The sequence below is a fragment of the Watersipora subatra genome, chromosome 2, assembly GCF_963576615.1.
Source record: "Watersipora subatra chromosome 2, tzWatSuba1.1, whole genome shotgun sequence".
Lineage (NCBI taxonomy): Eukaryota > Metazoa > Bryozoa > Gymnolaemata > Cheilostomatida > Watersiporidae > Watersipora > Watersipora subatra.
In genome coordinates this window covers 55229893-55247245 of record NC_088709.1, presented here as the reverse complement: position 1 = coordinate 55247245, position 17353 = coordinate 55229893, and the positions used below count along the sequence as shown (strand labels likewise).

The 17353-nt window shown below is 36.0% G+C and overlaps 1 protein-coding gene across 1 annotated transcript; it reads right to left on the bottom strand.

Moving 5' to 3' along the window:
- Positions 1-53: 53 nt before the first annotated feature.
- On the bottom strand, positions 54-16360 carry LOC137387519 (uncharacterized). Its single transcript, XM_068073965.1, has 9 exons — positions 16250-16360; positions 14629-14804; positions 12335-12476; positions 9593-9776; positions 5262-5449; positions 4970-5137; positions 3277-3385; positions 1749-2455; positions 54-1170 (listed from the first exon to the last, which is right to left on the bottom strand). Exons 2-8 carry the CDS (start codon positions 14790-14792, stop codon positions 1791-1793), a joined length of 1620 nt encoding a protein of 539 aa, XP_067930066.1. The 5' UTR covers positions 14793-14804; positions 16250-16360; the 3' UTR covers positions 54-1170; positions 1749-1790.
- Between the last annotated feature and the right edge of the window lie 993 nt (positions 16361-17353).

Below are 17353 nucleotides of genomic sequence, written 5' to 3'. Positions count from 1 at the left end.
ATTCCATCAACAGGCAGCCGAAAGAGTAATGATGTGTCTAGCAATCAATTTTATTTTATAACTGTATCAGTGCATTTATTAGCCAGGTCACATTGAGTAACAGACTTGGTGCTGGCACCAACTATCAACAGACGCTACCATAAATTTTTAAAAGACACACACTCCCCACTCTCACCCAACCACTCAAGCCAAGCACCTACAAGTTTTTAGGGAAAATAATGCATCTTCTCGCCGTACTCAGCGGTGACAACTTTTGAGTCGCATCAAAAGAAACTTTGTCAACTAGATGTTTATGTATCCTCTACCCCTAGCACTAGAGGTTAAATTAGATGTCTATGTATGCTACACTCCTGGCACTAAAGGTTTAGATGCTTAGGTATTCTATATCTCTGATACTAGCGGTTTACATGTCTATGTATACTATCTCCTTAGTACTAGAGATTTAGATGCCTACATATATATGCTATACCCCTGACATACGTAAGAGGGTTAGATGTTTATGTATACTATCTCCCTAGTACTAGAGGTCTAGATGCCTATGTATGCTATACTCCTGACATTAAAGGTTTAGATGTCCGTGTATGCTATACCCCTGACACTAAAGGTTTAGATGTCCGTGTATGCTATACCCCTGACATTAAAGGTTTAGATGTCCGTGTATGCTATACCCCTGACAGTATAGGTCTAGATGCCTATGTATGCTATACCCCTGACAATATAGGTTTAGACGCTGATGTATGCTATACCCCTGACATTAAAGGTCTAGATGACTATGTATGCTATACCCCTGACAATATAGGTTTAGATGTCTATGAATGCTATACCCCTGACAGTAAAGGTTTAGATGCTGATGTATGCTATACCCCTGACACTAAACTATAGCTTTTCCAGTAATCGATAAATGAAACCTTTACTCAATTCATGCTCCTAAGACATTGTCTTTTAGTGATATTTAAAAGTCAGTAAGTAGCATCAAGCAGCCTTCAAAGGAGCATTGGTGTGATAATCTGCGGATTCGACCACGCATGTAAGAACGTCAGTCACACTCAATCTGGTAGATAAGCAGTTGCTGCTCCCAGTAGGTTGGTACAAACAACATTGAGTCTGATACATCTAGAGAAAAGACAGCGGCGGGTAGGGCAGCGTCAGATAGAGTACTTTCTAGTTTCCCTGGATAAAAGAAAAAAATATGAGTACAGATGTATACTGAACGTTATAAATACCATACTCTAAGTTGAATGATGTATATAATAGTAATCATAGATAGAGTATTATACCATACCTTAGATGATATATATACTAGTAATCATAGGTAGAGTATCATACTGTAACTTAGATGATATACATACTAGTAATCATAGGTAGAGTATCATACTATAACTTAGATGATATACATACTAGTAATCATAGGTACAGTATCATATTATAACTTAGACTATGTACATACTGGTAATCATATGTATAGTATCATACTGTAGCTTACATGGAGATGACATACATACTAGTAATCAAATTTATAATATCATACTATAACTTAGATGACATACATACTAGTTATCATAAGTAGAGAATCATGCTAAGGTCACAACATAGCATTTATAGTATTTATGTCAAAATTAGAATTCACAAGCACATAATGCTATGGATTCTTTCATGAATTCTTTTCATGAATTCTTTCATGGATTCAGTAACTAAAATGGCCTTTACGCGGCCCCAACTGAAGAACAAACTAAAAACTGACAACTAACCTGCTGCAGCGCTGATGACAGAGACACTGTTAGGATTATGTGTCATCTGAAGGATGCATTCTCTCCAGCGGGCAAAGCCTTGAGAAAGTTGACACATTTTGGCTGCCAAATGATCTCACCAGTGGCGACATCCAGTCGGAAGACGTCGTTTGAACTACTGTTAGACACAATAACAGATGAGTTTCCAAATGAGCGTAACACTGTGTGTCCCTGCCCAAGAAGAGGACAGGAGAGCTGACGAAGGATTTGACCATCAAGGGAATATACAATAATCGTTTGATTCCGCGGATTTGAGACAAGAACTTGGTTGGCTACCACAATCAGCATATCGCAATAAGCAGCATGATGGGGATGCTTCCATGTTGTTAGCAGGTCACCCAACAAATTGTAGACAGAAACTGTTAGTGTGTCAGCAAGTGACAAAGTGTAAATCTTGCTTTTACAAGCAGCCAGCGATTGCACCGGACCTGGACAAGTGATGAAAGAATTGTGCAGCTCGTAGTCATCGTCGATTTTAGTGACTGTTTGGTTCTCTAAGCCGACGTATGTATTTCCTTCATAATTACTAATAGAGAGAGGGCAGGATGGTAGCTGGAAAGAGTTGAGAAGTTTGAGGGAAGTAGGGAGAACAGGAAGTGACAGAGTAAGTAGCTCAACAGTCAGGTTTGTTGATGGAACCATCTCCAATATAACTCCTTTATTTGATTCTGTCAAGGACAAATCATGATTAGTAAGCACCCACATAAAATGTACAGTAGTTACCACCTCATCTGAGTCATTTGTGTGATGGACATTGAAGCATTCAAAGAATATTTTATGCTAATAAAGCTAGATTGTGAGAACAATAGACTGACTTCTGTTAAATTATTCACAAGAAGCAGAACCCTTTTCTTAACTTGACAAATTGTTTAGCCCTGCTTTCCCAAAGTTGATTTGAACAGATCTTCCCGGTAGATCCCACCAACAAATGCCAATTGTACGGCACTCAGTAGACTACATTAATTGGCCACACATGTAGATCTTATATTTAGATCTCAACCAGAAGCCACAGTGGGAGGCCACGTGGTAGACTACCCCGGTAGGCCATCCTGGCAGGCTACACCTGTAGATCTTACTTACGAGTCTCACCTGTTGGACATTCCCAGAGGTCTCAGGTGTTGGTCTAGATTTTTGTCTGGTCGGTATAGATTGGCTTTCGGTTACTGTTTCAAAATTGTAACCAGTTACTGTTTTATAACCATAACAACTTACTATTTCGTAATCATAACCAGTAACTGTTTCACAACCATAACCAATAATTGTTTCGTTACTAGTTAGTTTTTGGTTAAGGCTTTTTTAGATGCACATAAATTATCTTCATTGCCAGGACTATTAATGGTCCACGAGATTGCCCCTTGTTTGCGTTATCTAAGCAAAACCTTACACTTTATAAACCTTTGCAAATGCAACGTAACAAGCTGTTTTTCTGTTAGACTATAACATATCAGCATTGGTGTATGACTTAAAAATAAGATTGTTATTAATATACCTCTTTCTTCAAGAGAGAATTCATCAGTGAGACGCAGCCTAGGCAATTCATCTTCAACATGTTTGTCCATCTCTTGCTTGAGACTCTTGAAGTCATTCACTATATCTGCCTGGGCATACAACAGAGTATGCCTGATAACCAAAGAACTGATATTCAGAGAAGTAGCTTAACAAAAACACAGACGTTGCTGTAAACAATCGCTCAAAAACTGAGTATAATATCTGCTTTGATTTGACACACGATCATCGGCAGAAAGATGGCGGTTAGGCGTGTCTGAGCCCATTGAAAATACAACCTCAACAATCAGTGATGTTCCAAGTTGTCTAGAGCACTTCAAGGTGCCCTAAATTTAATACCAACCCTCTTTGCCCATGTGCGGTGTTCAAGTCAATAGATCACTACGGCCCTGAAGCGAATAGAGCTGTGCAGATTAAGTATAAAAGTGGCTAGACAGAGAGTTGTCTCAATACGCATATTATAAAGTGGCTAAGCATACCTCTACATCATTCCATTAAAAAAGACAGTTTTTAAGTAACAAACTAGCATTTAGTATAGTAGTTTTTTTCTCCATTTTAAGTTAGAATCAGCATCTACTCATGGTTAAATAGTGCAAAATAAAATCTGTTGACAATATTTTTTTTCAGTATTAAAAAAATTGCTGTTACTTTTTTTTGTTTCAAAATGGTTGAGATTTTTACAAGTGGCTCAGATTCGATTGTGTTTTAGATTACGAATAGTTAAATCAGAGTACATAAAACCTGGTAATCGAATTTGTGTAGTTTTAGAAAAAACTATTGGAAGTAGCAAAGAGAATAAGTCACAAAAGAACAATGCAGAATTAATAAATATGCCTGATAAAGTTTGTCGTAGGGACAACCTCTGATGAGAAAACGAAAGGCGGAAGAACGTGGCAGTTGATCAAGAAGATATAATATACACCTTTCAGCTACCAAAAATGAAGGGGATCTTTGCTCAATTTTGGAGCATGTGTCTATGTCAGCCATTTTGAAAAACCTCAACAAAAAGATCACATAACCACATGATCTCTAAGTGAATTTATATGAGTTTACTGTAGCAGATATAATAATAATAACAATTTATAGCAGTGTAATATACATTTTTAAAAAATCAGACTTTACTTATAATTTATATCTTTTTTAGAAAAAACCAGTTGAATGCTCAGCATTGCATGGGTATTAAAACAGCTTATAAACAGTTGCAGGTAATGTAGTTACCTACCACTTGCCATTCATCTGGCACATTGCCAATGGCTAATTTGATTAAGCTCGTATCCCTGTTGTTAAACGTACTAATAAGAGCTGTGATAGCAAGCTTTACTGACATGGTGTTGTAATGTAATGCAGGTTTCCTATGCATACTCTTATTGACCTAACGACTCATATTATGCAATAAATCAATCTAGCGAATCTCAATGTGTTAGCATGCCTGAGAAATGGGAGGTTCAGAGAGAAAATCTTCTGCAATACGGATTTTTTATTCCAAGATTTTAATAGCTATAGCTAAACACACGAAATCACAGAAACAAAAACTTTAAGATTTATATATATAACTGCGCCGTATTGATTGGCCTTGTAAATCATTAAATAGGAAAGTGCGTGTTGTCTGGACCTACCCAATTCAGTCTTACTAACGTAGTTAAAAGTTTGGTACTGATAATCAGTAGAAAACTTACAGGTGGTGATCTCTTGAACTTGGACTCAAAGACATGCCTTAGGTTTCTGAACTGAACCCACTGTTTGAGGAGTCTGTCTATAAAGTCCTGTATCTCTATTAAAGAAGCGTGTCTTCTCTTCAAAGTGGTCTTCTCCAGGTCTCCGTAAGTGTTGTTTAGTGAGGAATTCTAAAATACAAAATGTAGACTAAGGGTTTACTTTAGTAACTCAAGTAGATGGCTTGTAACAGCTCCCTCAACTTGTAGATAATAACTCCTACACGCAACTATGTCTAAACTTTGAGTCGTTGACCTGATTTTTTTTTGAATGAATCATAGCGACCATTGCTTCAGTCTCGAGCTCATAGTCGGCGTGGAGCTTTGAGCACTGTTTGAACAACTCTTCATACTCCATCTCTTTTCTCATCATAGTTGTATTGATGTCACAAGCCCACAAATAGTCCACAACAGTTTTAGGCATGAGAACTGAGTGGTTGGAACCTGTAACAATACCAGCCAACAGTGTTGGATGGATAAGATAACCATTTGAACTTAATATTTACAAGAAGAGCTGCGAGTAAAGGTTGGGTCTTACAGTTATCATGACTGATTATAATAAAATAAATTGGTACAGTCGTTAGGGTATTGCTCCGCCAGGCCAAAAGCCGTGAGATCAAATCCCATGCAAGGGAATTTTTTGTCGAACTTACAACTGTGGCTACAGACGGACAGACGGACATGGCTCTTTTTATAGTAAAGACTAACTGAATGCCCGGCATTGCACGAGTAATAGAACAATTACCTAACAAATTTGAGTAACTTACCTAAAAAGGTAGATCTTTACTAAAACAATACCTGCGTTTTGGGCCAGCTTAACGATCGTTACGCGTAACGGTCAGCAGTGCGAGTTATTAACCCTAAGTAACTCTTTAGGTGAGAGTATTTTAACCAATTTAATGACTATTTCTTCATGAATTTATCGTATTCCGTGTACCTTAATGATTAAGTTCGCTGTCTCTAGATCTGGAGATCCCGTGATGAAATCAAGGGCAGTGCAGACTTTTAATTTCTAGATTTTAATTGCTATAACTAAACAGAGGGCTTAACAAAATGACAAACACTGAGATTCATATACATAGATTAGACAAGCTGAGACAATTCTTACAAAGATTTTTAGGTTAGGAAATTCATGACACGTTCATTGAAGACTGGCAAATGAGCATTCAGTGAACTACAGTAGTAGCTTGGTGATCATGAACATATGACAAAAACGAGAGAATTATTGGCTGCAAAACACAAATCAATAAGTATATCTCTCCTACCAAGTTAACTAATGCTATAAAAATCTATATACTAAAAAATATACTCTATTGATGTTTGCAGAGCTTTCATAAAAAGTAGATACGTTACAGATAGATACAGTAGATATGTGATAGGGTAGCGAAATGTACGTTGTACAAAGTGTAAAATACGAGACATGTAAAGAGCCTATTTTTGCCTGTAGCAAATTGCATTATGCTATCTGGTATATGTTGCGAATTTACGAGGATGCAAATCGAAGTCACTGCTGGTAGTGATGAATGCAATGTATTTGTTAGTCACCAATACCACCGTGAAATCTAAAATAAGATTTCACAAGATTACAATATTATAACTAATATAGTATAATAAATAATATAATCACATAATAAATGATGACATCACATGTAAAATATAATACATGATAAATAAAGAAAAGAAATATACAGAGCGTACATATGAAGTGAGAATAATGTATGCAAAGATAATTGCTAAATAAAGGTGCAAAATATTTACCTTTGCTGCTCCAGTAAATTGCATGAACAATATCATGTTGTAGGTAGGTATATAAAGTGAAATATTAAAGCCTACTTAGAAAAATGTAAAATGCGAAGTACAGCTATATGTGGCTTAAAACCTACTGACAGCCAAGACCGAACAAACCGCTGCCAAGAGAGAATATTGAGTCACTTTGGACCCCATTGGTGGACACAGGATTGCCCTATTTCCGCTGACCAATCACTAGCGACAGCACCAACATGACCCCCCAGCAGGCCCGCGAAACGGTTACATAATAATGCACAATTTTCACGCTGAGCGTGCTGACTTTTAATTACTTAAGTAAACAAATGAAGCTAGCTAGTGTAAGAAGGCTAGTGGGAGAATGTTACATTGTCCAAAAACCTTTCTAAACTCACTCCTTTGGCCATTCAAACAAAAACAAAAACTAAACTTAATTTAACTTTCTATTTTAATTATTGTACAGTAACAATCGTATTTTAGGTTTATGTCAACAACTTTTCTCTTTTTTCCTTATCACTTACACTTGGTTCAAGGCCCATGATAACAAAAATTTTATGTTAAGTTAAAAGGAGCACACACTTTCAAGGTCAATTTAAATCTATTTTTAGCACTTTTTCTCAACAGTAAGGATTATGCAGCAAAGAAATAAAGAAAGATATTATAAATGTCAAAAATTAATTAAAAAATATAATAAACACTTTAAATGACTTTTATAAAACAAATGACTTGTAGCATTTAAAATACCTTAGTGTTCTTAACAGGCCATTTGTATGACAGACAACATAATATATTTTACAATTATATGCGTAACTTGTTCTCCATAAACAAGTGAGAGCTAGCAAGTCTTTTCATATTTCTAGGTCAACCATAATAAAAGGTTCACGGCTTGCTCTGCCTACTAATCACACATGTACTTTGAAAAATAGTTAACGGTCCAAGCTTTCCAGACCTACAGTATTCAGTACATACTAGCAATACATGATAACTTTAAGTGATCTTGACTAACATAGTCCGCATTTCTTAGCAATAAGCGGATGATGGTGTCAGGCTTGGTAGCAAAGCTGTGAGTAGTTTGGCCTTTGACTAACTTAATATTTATGAAAACTGAAATAATTCATGAGGACATTACTCCAAATTAAAAATAATTTTTCTGTGTAAATTATGTGCTCAGTATTTACAATAAAAAGCCTTTTAGAATTTTATAATATTATCGTAACATGAATGCCTGCAGTAATTAGTTGTGCTAAATTTAAAGAAAAAAGATATGAGTGAGTAAATTAAGTGAACAGTAGCCTGAGAACTATATGCTCTGATCATGTGACAAACTGCAACATTTACGGCTTACTCTAGCCTTCACTTGGTGTGAAAAATTTCATAAGCTTTAAAAGATTTTTGGCATCGCCTAAAAATTAAATTCTCGATACGCTGCCTTATAACTTTAAAGCCTGGGTCCGAGATTATTTGAGAAACTGTTCTTCCACCTGAATCGACGCCGAGTAAACTTGGCTGTGTAGTTTCATTTTGTTTTTGTCTAAACTTTCATTTTAAGTAAGATTAAAAATTTAGTCAATTCATGCAGAATAGGTTTTCATTATAATTTATAAGTTTTATTTTATTTAAAGTTCTTGAGATCTCTATAAACTACTAAGAGCACTTCTAACCAACCGAAAAGGAAAAAAATGGCTGCTGACAGAACAATAAATTCCAGTGGCACACCAATTGAAACTTTTAACAATAAAGGATCAAGCATAGAAAAAGCTAAAAAGGATTGTCTCAGCAACAAAAGCTTTACACTAAGCCTATCAGCTTTTTAACCCTTTCGTAAGTGAAGCGGCATTAATGTCCTCCGGAGTTTTGAGCAAACAGACATTTATGTCGTTTGGGAAATCCCAAAAGCCGTTATTCGTCAGCCGTTTTGTTATTGGCTATTTTTGTTTAGTTCATCAAATATTCTTTTAACTTTATATTATTAAACATAATCTTATTGTGTTCGCTGCCATAGTCAGTCAAACCTAACAAAAGAACAAAGCTACTATGGTTACTACTACGGCGATCCACTACCACCGAAACATCTTCTATCGCGAACTACTACTACGCCTAAAACTACTATCAAAACGAAAAATGGCAAGTCAAACGAAACGACCGCGTCGAAAAATTGTTTCTAGAACCATCTACGAGGAAGATATTGCTGATTATGTGATTGAAACTGATGAATCTTGTTGAAAAAATGTGAAGTATGTGCTAGCAACCAAGGTGATGGAAACTACAAAGGCACCTGAATTACGACATGGTGCAAGGACTGTGGGGTGGGGTTATGCAGAGGTGACTGCTTCAAGAAATATTACATGTAGTGACTTCTATATGTGTTAGTCACATGTATTTTAAATTTCGTGTAGTTATTCCTGTAAATAAAAAAGTTATGACGTTTTATGTATACCTATGTACAAATTGTTAGTCGTTTTGCAAATAAATTCACTCTGTACACAAAGGTTTAATAAATTAATATACTTGCGAAAGGGTTAAGGCAATATTTCCTGATTTGATATCTGCTTTTTTAGTTCTACAAGCTAGAGGTTTCAAAATGGTATTCAATTCAACAGGAATTGTGCTATTATAAATGCTTTCACAGTCTACGGAATGTTGTTACTACGGTCTAAGATTAGGGGACCTGCTTGTGTATATGAGGTTAACTTTAAAGTGATAAATGAGGTTATAGACTTCAAAGTATTAAATGTGAGAACAGACATCCTCAAACTGCTCTATATAACTTCAAAACTTGCAATAAAGAAACTTATGACAAACTCTATACATTTCAGCGCCTACCATCATTGCAGTCACCTCTTCCAATCATGCATTTATAACAGAAGAGGCGGAGACATTTCAGACATCCCAGGTCAATGGTCTGATCAGCATGCTTATTGCAGTATCTTGTTTCCAGTTCTTTTTGCAATCTGCTTGTATCTTTTACTTTAACAGTTTTGTGAAGATCAGGTGAGCTGGTGTGAGACTGTAGAAAATACAATATTTGATAGATATATCAGCTGCCTTATTGATCTACAGTAAGGTCACATAATGAGCATGGCATCTTTATATTCCACAGCTGAAGAAAACATGAACGAACCAAAGATGCAAACCTTTTATAATATTTAGAAACAAGTTTCAGTAGATTTGATCGGAGACAATAATTGTTATCATGACCTTATGATTATGGGTAAGTACATATTCAGAATGTTTTACTTAGAGGAATTTCCTTGGTCAAAGCATTACATCTGCTATTCAAAAAATGAACGGGTTCAGAAAGATACATTCAAAAGAAGGCATTGTAAAATACGATATATACCATAAAACCTGTATTTGAATGCCAGGTTTATTTGAACGCCATCACTATTTGAGTGTCACTGGAAGAACAATTGGAAATAGAGCGCCACCCTTTAATTGAACGCCTCTTCTATTTGAATATCACTTCTATTTGACCGATACTACTTGACATTTTTAATCTTTCCGAACCCATAATAGCAAGTAATCAGTAGAAAAGTGTCCACAAAACCTTACCAATGATGACTCGATCACATCAATAACTATTCACTCGTTTGTTGTTTTGTTCGCATCGAAGTCCATTTTTTAACTTCAAGTCTTTAGGTTTTTCGGTTCAAAACTTTGGTTGCAACACAATAGAAATAATCAGTAACTGTTAGTACTAGTACTGTTAGCGACGAACAAATAGTAGTTCATTTTCAACGCAGTCCTATTACCTTGACGCATATGGAAAAAAGTTTTTTGCATTTATACTAGAAAAGAGACTGCTACGTATTTTGAGGCTCTTTTGATTACGCTTTGTTTCTCTTTGTTTGTGCTAGAAGCTTCTATTTAAAATGACATCGTGTAAAAGTTTTGTTCTGATACAAAATTGTTTGGATGCTAGTATCAACTAGCTCGGCTGTGCAGATGATGGGTTGAGATCAAAAGACACTGTGGAGGGTATTGAACTGGCAGAAAAACATGAACTGGTCTTAAACAGAAGCAACAATCGAAACTCGACTGGTCGAGCAAATGATGACAGTACTTTTGTTTTAAATGTTAATATTTGTTGTACAATGTTATTTTGTGTTGCTGTATGTATTATAGTTATAGTTTGTTTATGTCCCTTTTTTTTGGATATATATATTAGTAGCATTTGATAAATTATTATTATTATAAAACTTATAAAATTTGCAGGTTTATAGCATATTATTTAATAAAATGATTGCAGTAATCTGAACTCAGCTTACAATAGATTCACTCTTATAACTCCACTTCTATTGTACATAAAAAGCCAGTTTTGGCTGCAAATTAGCAAACATATCAATGAGTACATTGGGTTTTTATGCAACCTTGTTAAATATAGTTATACAATAAAAATATACCTTCAATTTTAAAATGAAATAAAAAGCTTTAAAGCTCCTACAAATTGTAATGCAGGCTATATATAAGATCATCGTAGGTTAAATGTAAGCAGTAGACATCAACTGGTAGAGACATGTGTCAGCTTCTTAGTGTGTATTTATATAAAGGTCTACAACAAGTTGGAAGTAAGTCAGCAAATTTCTTGAGCCCAAAAAAGTTAACATCACACCGCCTCAAGAAGAGCACAAAATATAAGTGACATTCGGTTTGCTCGTGAAAAGGTTAAATTTATCTTCTCAGCATTCTGACGAGGTGTTTGAAAAATACAACGCCATCCATTATTGGAATTTCACTTAGAATAAAGCATCATTTTTAAAAAGGTAAAAAAAATGGAGCGCAATGGTGTTCAAGTAAAGGTTTTATGACAAATCCTTACAAAAGCGGAGTGAATACTTTAGTGGTCATTAGTGCAACATATCAGAGTGCCCCATAGCAATCTCAGACAGGGAACATTTTCTGACAAGGGTTTGATTGGGTTACCTAACTTTTATTTTACTAATTTTAATTCAAGTATTTTGCAGAATGTTAATGCAATAGGTGAAATATCTTTACATTGAGTGAAAAGATTTTTATAAATAGAGCAACTTATGCATGACCATTTATTGCAAATAATAAATGGAACAAAATATTTGCATTAGACGGGTGTTTTCTAGTCATTTAATCTTTATATGAAATATAAAATTGAAAGCTCTTCGCTCTCTTCAAATGATGTTAGAAAGTCTGTCTCATTGTTGTGAATATCCTGACACTTTGCTAACCAGCTAGAAGAATTTAAAATGGTAAGCTAAAACTATTTTCATGTTGTCGCCTATCATTTGCGAATTTTGAAACTATTGTGTGTAGAATTACCTGCTTAACTTCCAATTACACTGACTACATGCACAGCAACACTTCTAAAATAAAAGCCAAGTCTGTAACCACAATAAGAGCATTAGGAGGAAAGATTGCTTTGCTTGTCAATTTAATTTTGGTTTACAGCAAGGCATACTACCAACTGTGCCACTCAATCACCTTGATGAAGTGAGGAATAACTGTGTACATAGTTATTACATATGTCGGTCTTCCACGACACACGCGATTTCTACCGTACTAATACTCCATAATAGTGCAAGAGTGGCCTACCTTCAGGTGCGTTGTGCAAAATGCTCTTGCACACTCCACACAGTAGTCAGACACCTCTTCCTCAGCAATGTCTTTTTCCACGCAGACATAGCACGTTGCGTTTAATGAAGGAAGAGCATCAGGTGGCTGTTCAACTACCTGCCTGAGCCATAGAAAACTTCATGAATTATTTTAATTAGTAAGGAGATGAAGGCTAATATATATGAACAAAAGTTGACAAGCTTACGAATCAAAGTGTGTGATGCTACATGAGGTCTAGTGAAAGGCAGGTGATTTTTTCATTTTCCCATTGAAAGATATATTCATGCATATTTAACTGTGCCGTACGATAAAGAACCTGCTATGAGCAATCGGTTGTCACTGATAGATCAATAAAAACAGGATTCCATAGCCTATATTAATAAACCACACTTTGTCAGTAGGTAGGTGCATGTGCCTTTGTGCGTATGGTACTTGTGAAGTTTTCCAGCTAATGCTATAGTTGTTTTGCATTTACCTTCTCAATGGTAATGTAGTACGCCAGGTAAACATTATAGACCAAAATGAAATTGTTTCCAAACCTTTTTGCAAAACTCTAACACAAGATGTACAAATCTATATTTCTACTCTGATATAAATGAATATGAAATAATATTTAGGCATTGAAACGTGGTTTACAAACCTTTTCCCTAAAACCCCAGTGAAAAAATATATATGAAAACATAATTATATTTACAATTTTTTTTATCAAAAAGTTTTAATACAGCTATTTAATTTTATCTGTTTTTGTAGCCATTTTTAGTCAATCTTTGTAGTATATTTCTAGTTTCAGTTTCTAGTTTATTCTAATGCTAAATATAACACTACTCATTCAGCCCCAACAGCCTTTACAACAGAACAAAGGAGTTTATGAGTTACCTAGGCTAAAAAAAGTATATTTGAGAAAAACCTGTGCCGATCCAACAACTTGCCATCAATAAGCTTCGTATCTGACAACGCTGCCTAACCACGTGACGTACAATAACCTGACAATAACCCAGCATCAGATGTTCATTAGAAAGCCAATATAGTCAATAACATAACATCAGATGTCCGTTAGAAGGCCAATAGTCAATAACATAACATTAGATGTCCGTTAGAGGGCCAATAGTCAATAACATAACATTAGATGTCCGGTAGAGGGCCAATAGTCAATAACATAACATTAGATGTCCGGTAGAGGGCCAATAGTCAATAACATAACATTAGATGTCCGTTAGAGGGCCAATAGTCAATAACATAACATTAGATGTCCGGTAGAGGGCCAATAGTCAATAAAATAACATCATATGTCCGGTAGAGGGCCAATAGTCAATAACCTAACATTAGATGTCCGGTAGAGGGCCAATAGTCAATAAAATAACATTATATTGTGGAGGACCGGGACATGCCTGTGTACTAATTACTGCACTCACATATATATCCGCACTATCATTTAACCGAACCTCTCGAACTTCCCTTATTGCATGCTTGAACTGCCTTTTTATTATTATATAACTGTATCACTGAACTGCCCTTGTATTACTGAACTGCCCTTTTATTATATAACTGAACTGCCCTTGTATTACTGAACTGCCTTTTTATTATATAACTGAACTGCCCTTGTATTACTGAACTGCCTTTTTGTTACATAACCATCATGTTGTATCTGGCAATTCCTTTGTGCTATAAATAGATCAGTAGGCGGAGTTAAACGATAGGCGCTGGCTATATAAGCCAGCGCGGTAGGCAGGCAGAGGTGTGCTTGATTCCACTCATACTTGTGCATACTTGTATTAAAGATATCGATAATAAACTGCTATATACTCATACGAACTGCTTCTATTGACGCCTGCCTGGTTGGCTCACCGATTGTATAAGCAGACTCAGTGCAACCAACAGACGGAACTGCCAGGGTGACTCTAAGAAGGCTAGGAGGCGATCCACGGCCTTGTCTAGACTCGATCAGGTGTGCCATGGCACTAGAGATCAAGTCTTAAGACCAGCCATTAGTGGATCCAGACTAGCCTGGGATAGAGATCCAGAGGCAGGCCGGGGGTTTGGTTTCAGAGCAAGCCTGACTACTAGATTCTTGTCTTGGACTGACTTGACCGCCACAGGCAGGTCAATCAGGCCTCGGACAAGGTCAGCCAGTAGCCCAGGTTGCGACTCCCTTGTTAGGACGTAAAGCTGACTCAGCTACCGGAGTCAGATCCTTTACAATATGTTCATTAGAGGGTCAGTAGTCAATAACATAACATCAGATGTCCGTAAGAGGGCCAATAGTTTGTGCTTACCTGCATGTCAACTGACCACACACCAACATGTAGTTGAGTTCATAGTAAGATGTGAGACACTCCATGCAGTGAACGTGCTCACACGGCAGCACTTTCCCATCTACTATCACATCATTTCTTCGTAAGCAAAATCCACATCCGATATCTTTAACAGGTACTTCCATTGAAAATTTTATCTGCAATAAGACCACTTGTCTTCCATCTCCCTTACCAGTAAAGGACAGTGTGACACAGCGCTATTACTCTTTATTTATAATATGCTATTGTTATTATTTATGTCATATCATAAATATTATTCTTGTTCTGTCATAGCCCTTATTTACATCATCTCACAATAATTTTTTACATTGTTGTGATCATTATTCATGTTATGTGATAGTTATTATTTATATTATTTCATAATCATTGTTCGAGTAATGTTTTAATCATTTTTCATGATAATTATGTCATAATTCATAACCATTGTTAAAATTTGACTTGAAACAAGATTTATATCATGAAAACGGCTGTATGTTAGAATTCCTTATTTTGATAACATATTCGACTATTTGTGTTCAGCTATGTCAGATTTGAACCGTTTTAAGAGAGATTCCAACCTATGGCCGTTTTCGTGATGGTTGCGATTAACTGTTCATTTTTGGCTTTAAAAGTTTGCAAACACATTTCTTCATATTTTGAACCTGCAAACCAGCAGAGTGAAGCGCGGTGAACCTTTTGATACTATAAAGCAGTTTTTGTTCTAAGTCAACCTTTAAAGTCATGTCCGAGTCATTATTTAAATGATGTAGTGGGCTTGCATAGCATTTTAGCAGTGTCATGAATTGGCTGCTGTATATCATGCCCATGTTTGCAAAAGTTCATTTAACCGCAAGTTTGTGAGACAGGCCACATTACGAACATTGTTTTCCTCCATAGAAAAATAGAAAGTAGAGAAGTTTCCTACTCGGAAAGGAGATTGAAAAGTGTTCGCATATAAAACTGTAATTACAGTAGTTATTGAAACATTGAGGGCAGTAACACCGCATGTAAACTGTGGTTTAGCTGGATGTAGGCAACAATCAACAAAAGTGAGCAGCAGAAAAGCATGCTATTGGAAACGGCTGGGATCTTGAGGTGAGTGCTCAAATTCTCAGGTCTCTGGAAGGAGATTCAAACTTGAGTAGACATTACCACTCACCTAGGTAAACAGGAGCAAGAAAACAATCATCTATGTGTATATAAGACCATTCATTAATGATTCAGACCTCACTGCCGGCATGCGCAATGCTGCCGTTCTTCTCAACTAATCTAGGTTATAAAGAGATAACCAGTGAGGTAGAATTAGTGCAACTTCAAAATACATAGCCAAGTCATGTAAATCCTGTAGTCAGTGCCCATGAGTGTAAGACTGACCCACTCTACTCTTATCTTTACACAAATCAGTCTTCCCTAAGCGAGTGCAAGCATGGAATATTTGGCAAACAAACTACTGGTATATCAAACAAACGCGACCAGATCAAAACACTTACAACAGACAGACAATAAAACTACACTTCAGTTATAATTTCTACCATATGATTACATAAAAAAGCAGTTAGATTCACATGCTTCACAACTAGTGATAGATGATAAAATATCTTACCTATCACATATCCAAGTTCACTCAGATTTCACTCTCCTACTTGTGGGCAGCTTTTATCCGCGTTAGTACTCACAGCATGCTAGTCTTGACACACTTCCAGCATAGAAATCATGTTACGCTCAATGAACGTGAGGCATTTGAATGAATCAATCAAACCTTGCTCAACAGCTACTGCTCCTTCTTAATGCGATGAACAGAGTTTGTGATCTTTCATAACTTGGACATACATGTGAGACTGACGCAATAGTAATTCTGACAAATTTTTAAATGAAACTGTCATTTGTCTTTAAAAGCTCATATCCTGTAATCCTGGCTGTAAAAGTTTATTAGCAGAACTGCATGTAGCTTATTTAAAGATGAACTTTCACAAAATTGATTTTTAGTACAGTTTATTTGAAAGTGTCAGAAATTTTCTATTAGTTGTGTTTGCTTTTTATGTTTGGGGGATCTGACTGCCGGAATGTTTCAAGATTAAAATTGATGAAAATTGAGAAAAGTACGCCAGAATAGCTTGGCATGCTTTGACAGGTGCATTAGGCCATCTAATCTAAGCATGTTTTTAGCGAAATGTATAGGCCTACATATTCTAAGCAAAAGGTCTGTATCTCTATCACCATTTTTACTTACAGACTGTTTGTCTCTTTTATTGCTAAGGTTACACCTCAACTGCCTCTTTAATAAAAGGATGCGCCAATAAGAACATTGTTTGATATTTCATTACTTTAGTTAGTTCCTTAAATGTATTCATGTTGAGAGTTTTATATAACGCATTCACTTTAATGTTATATGCAACTAGTACGCATGCCAGTCGTGTGCATTGTGAGAGATCGTCATGAGTAATCGATATATGGAGAATTATTCAGTAAACTGCATAGGCGCATGAGTAGTGTAATGGTAGCACACTTGCTCATTGAAGTGTGTGCTCTAGCTTCAATTACTGTGTGAGGTAGTCTTTTTCCTTAATGCTCTTAGAGTGGCTTTGGACAGAATTAGAGTGGCTTTGGACAGTATTTTTACTCTTATTTTAGTAAAAATTATGGGATTTATTAATCACCAAGTTTTTAACAGTTAGCAGAAAATCCTATTGATATTAGAACAGGGTAC

Excerpts from the sequence above, each read along its gene's own strand:
- LOC137387519 (XM_068073965.1), bottom strand. The coding sequence starts at position 14,792 with ATGGAAGTACCTGTTAAAGATATCGGATGTGGATTTTGCTTACGAAGA. Across the intron at positions 12,477-14,628 it reads TGTGGTCAGTTGACATGCAG|GCAGGTAGTTGAACAGCCAC; the intron begins GTAAGCACAAAC and ends TCTATGGCTCAG. Across the intron at positions 9,777-12,334 it reads TTTGCACAACGCACCTGAAG|TCTCACACCAGCTCACCTGA; the intron begins GTAGGCCACTCT and ends TATTTTCTACAG.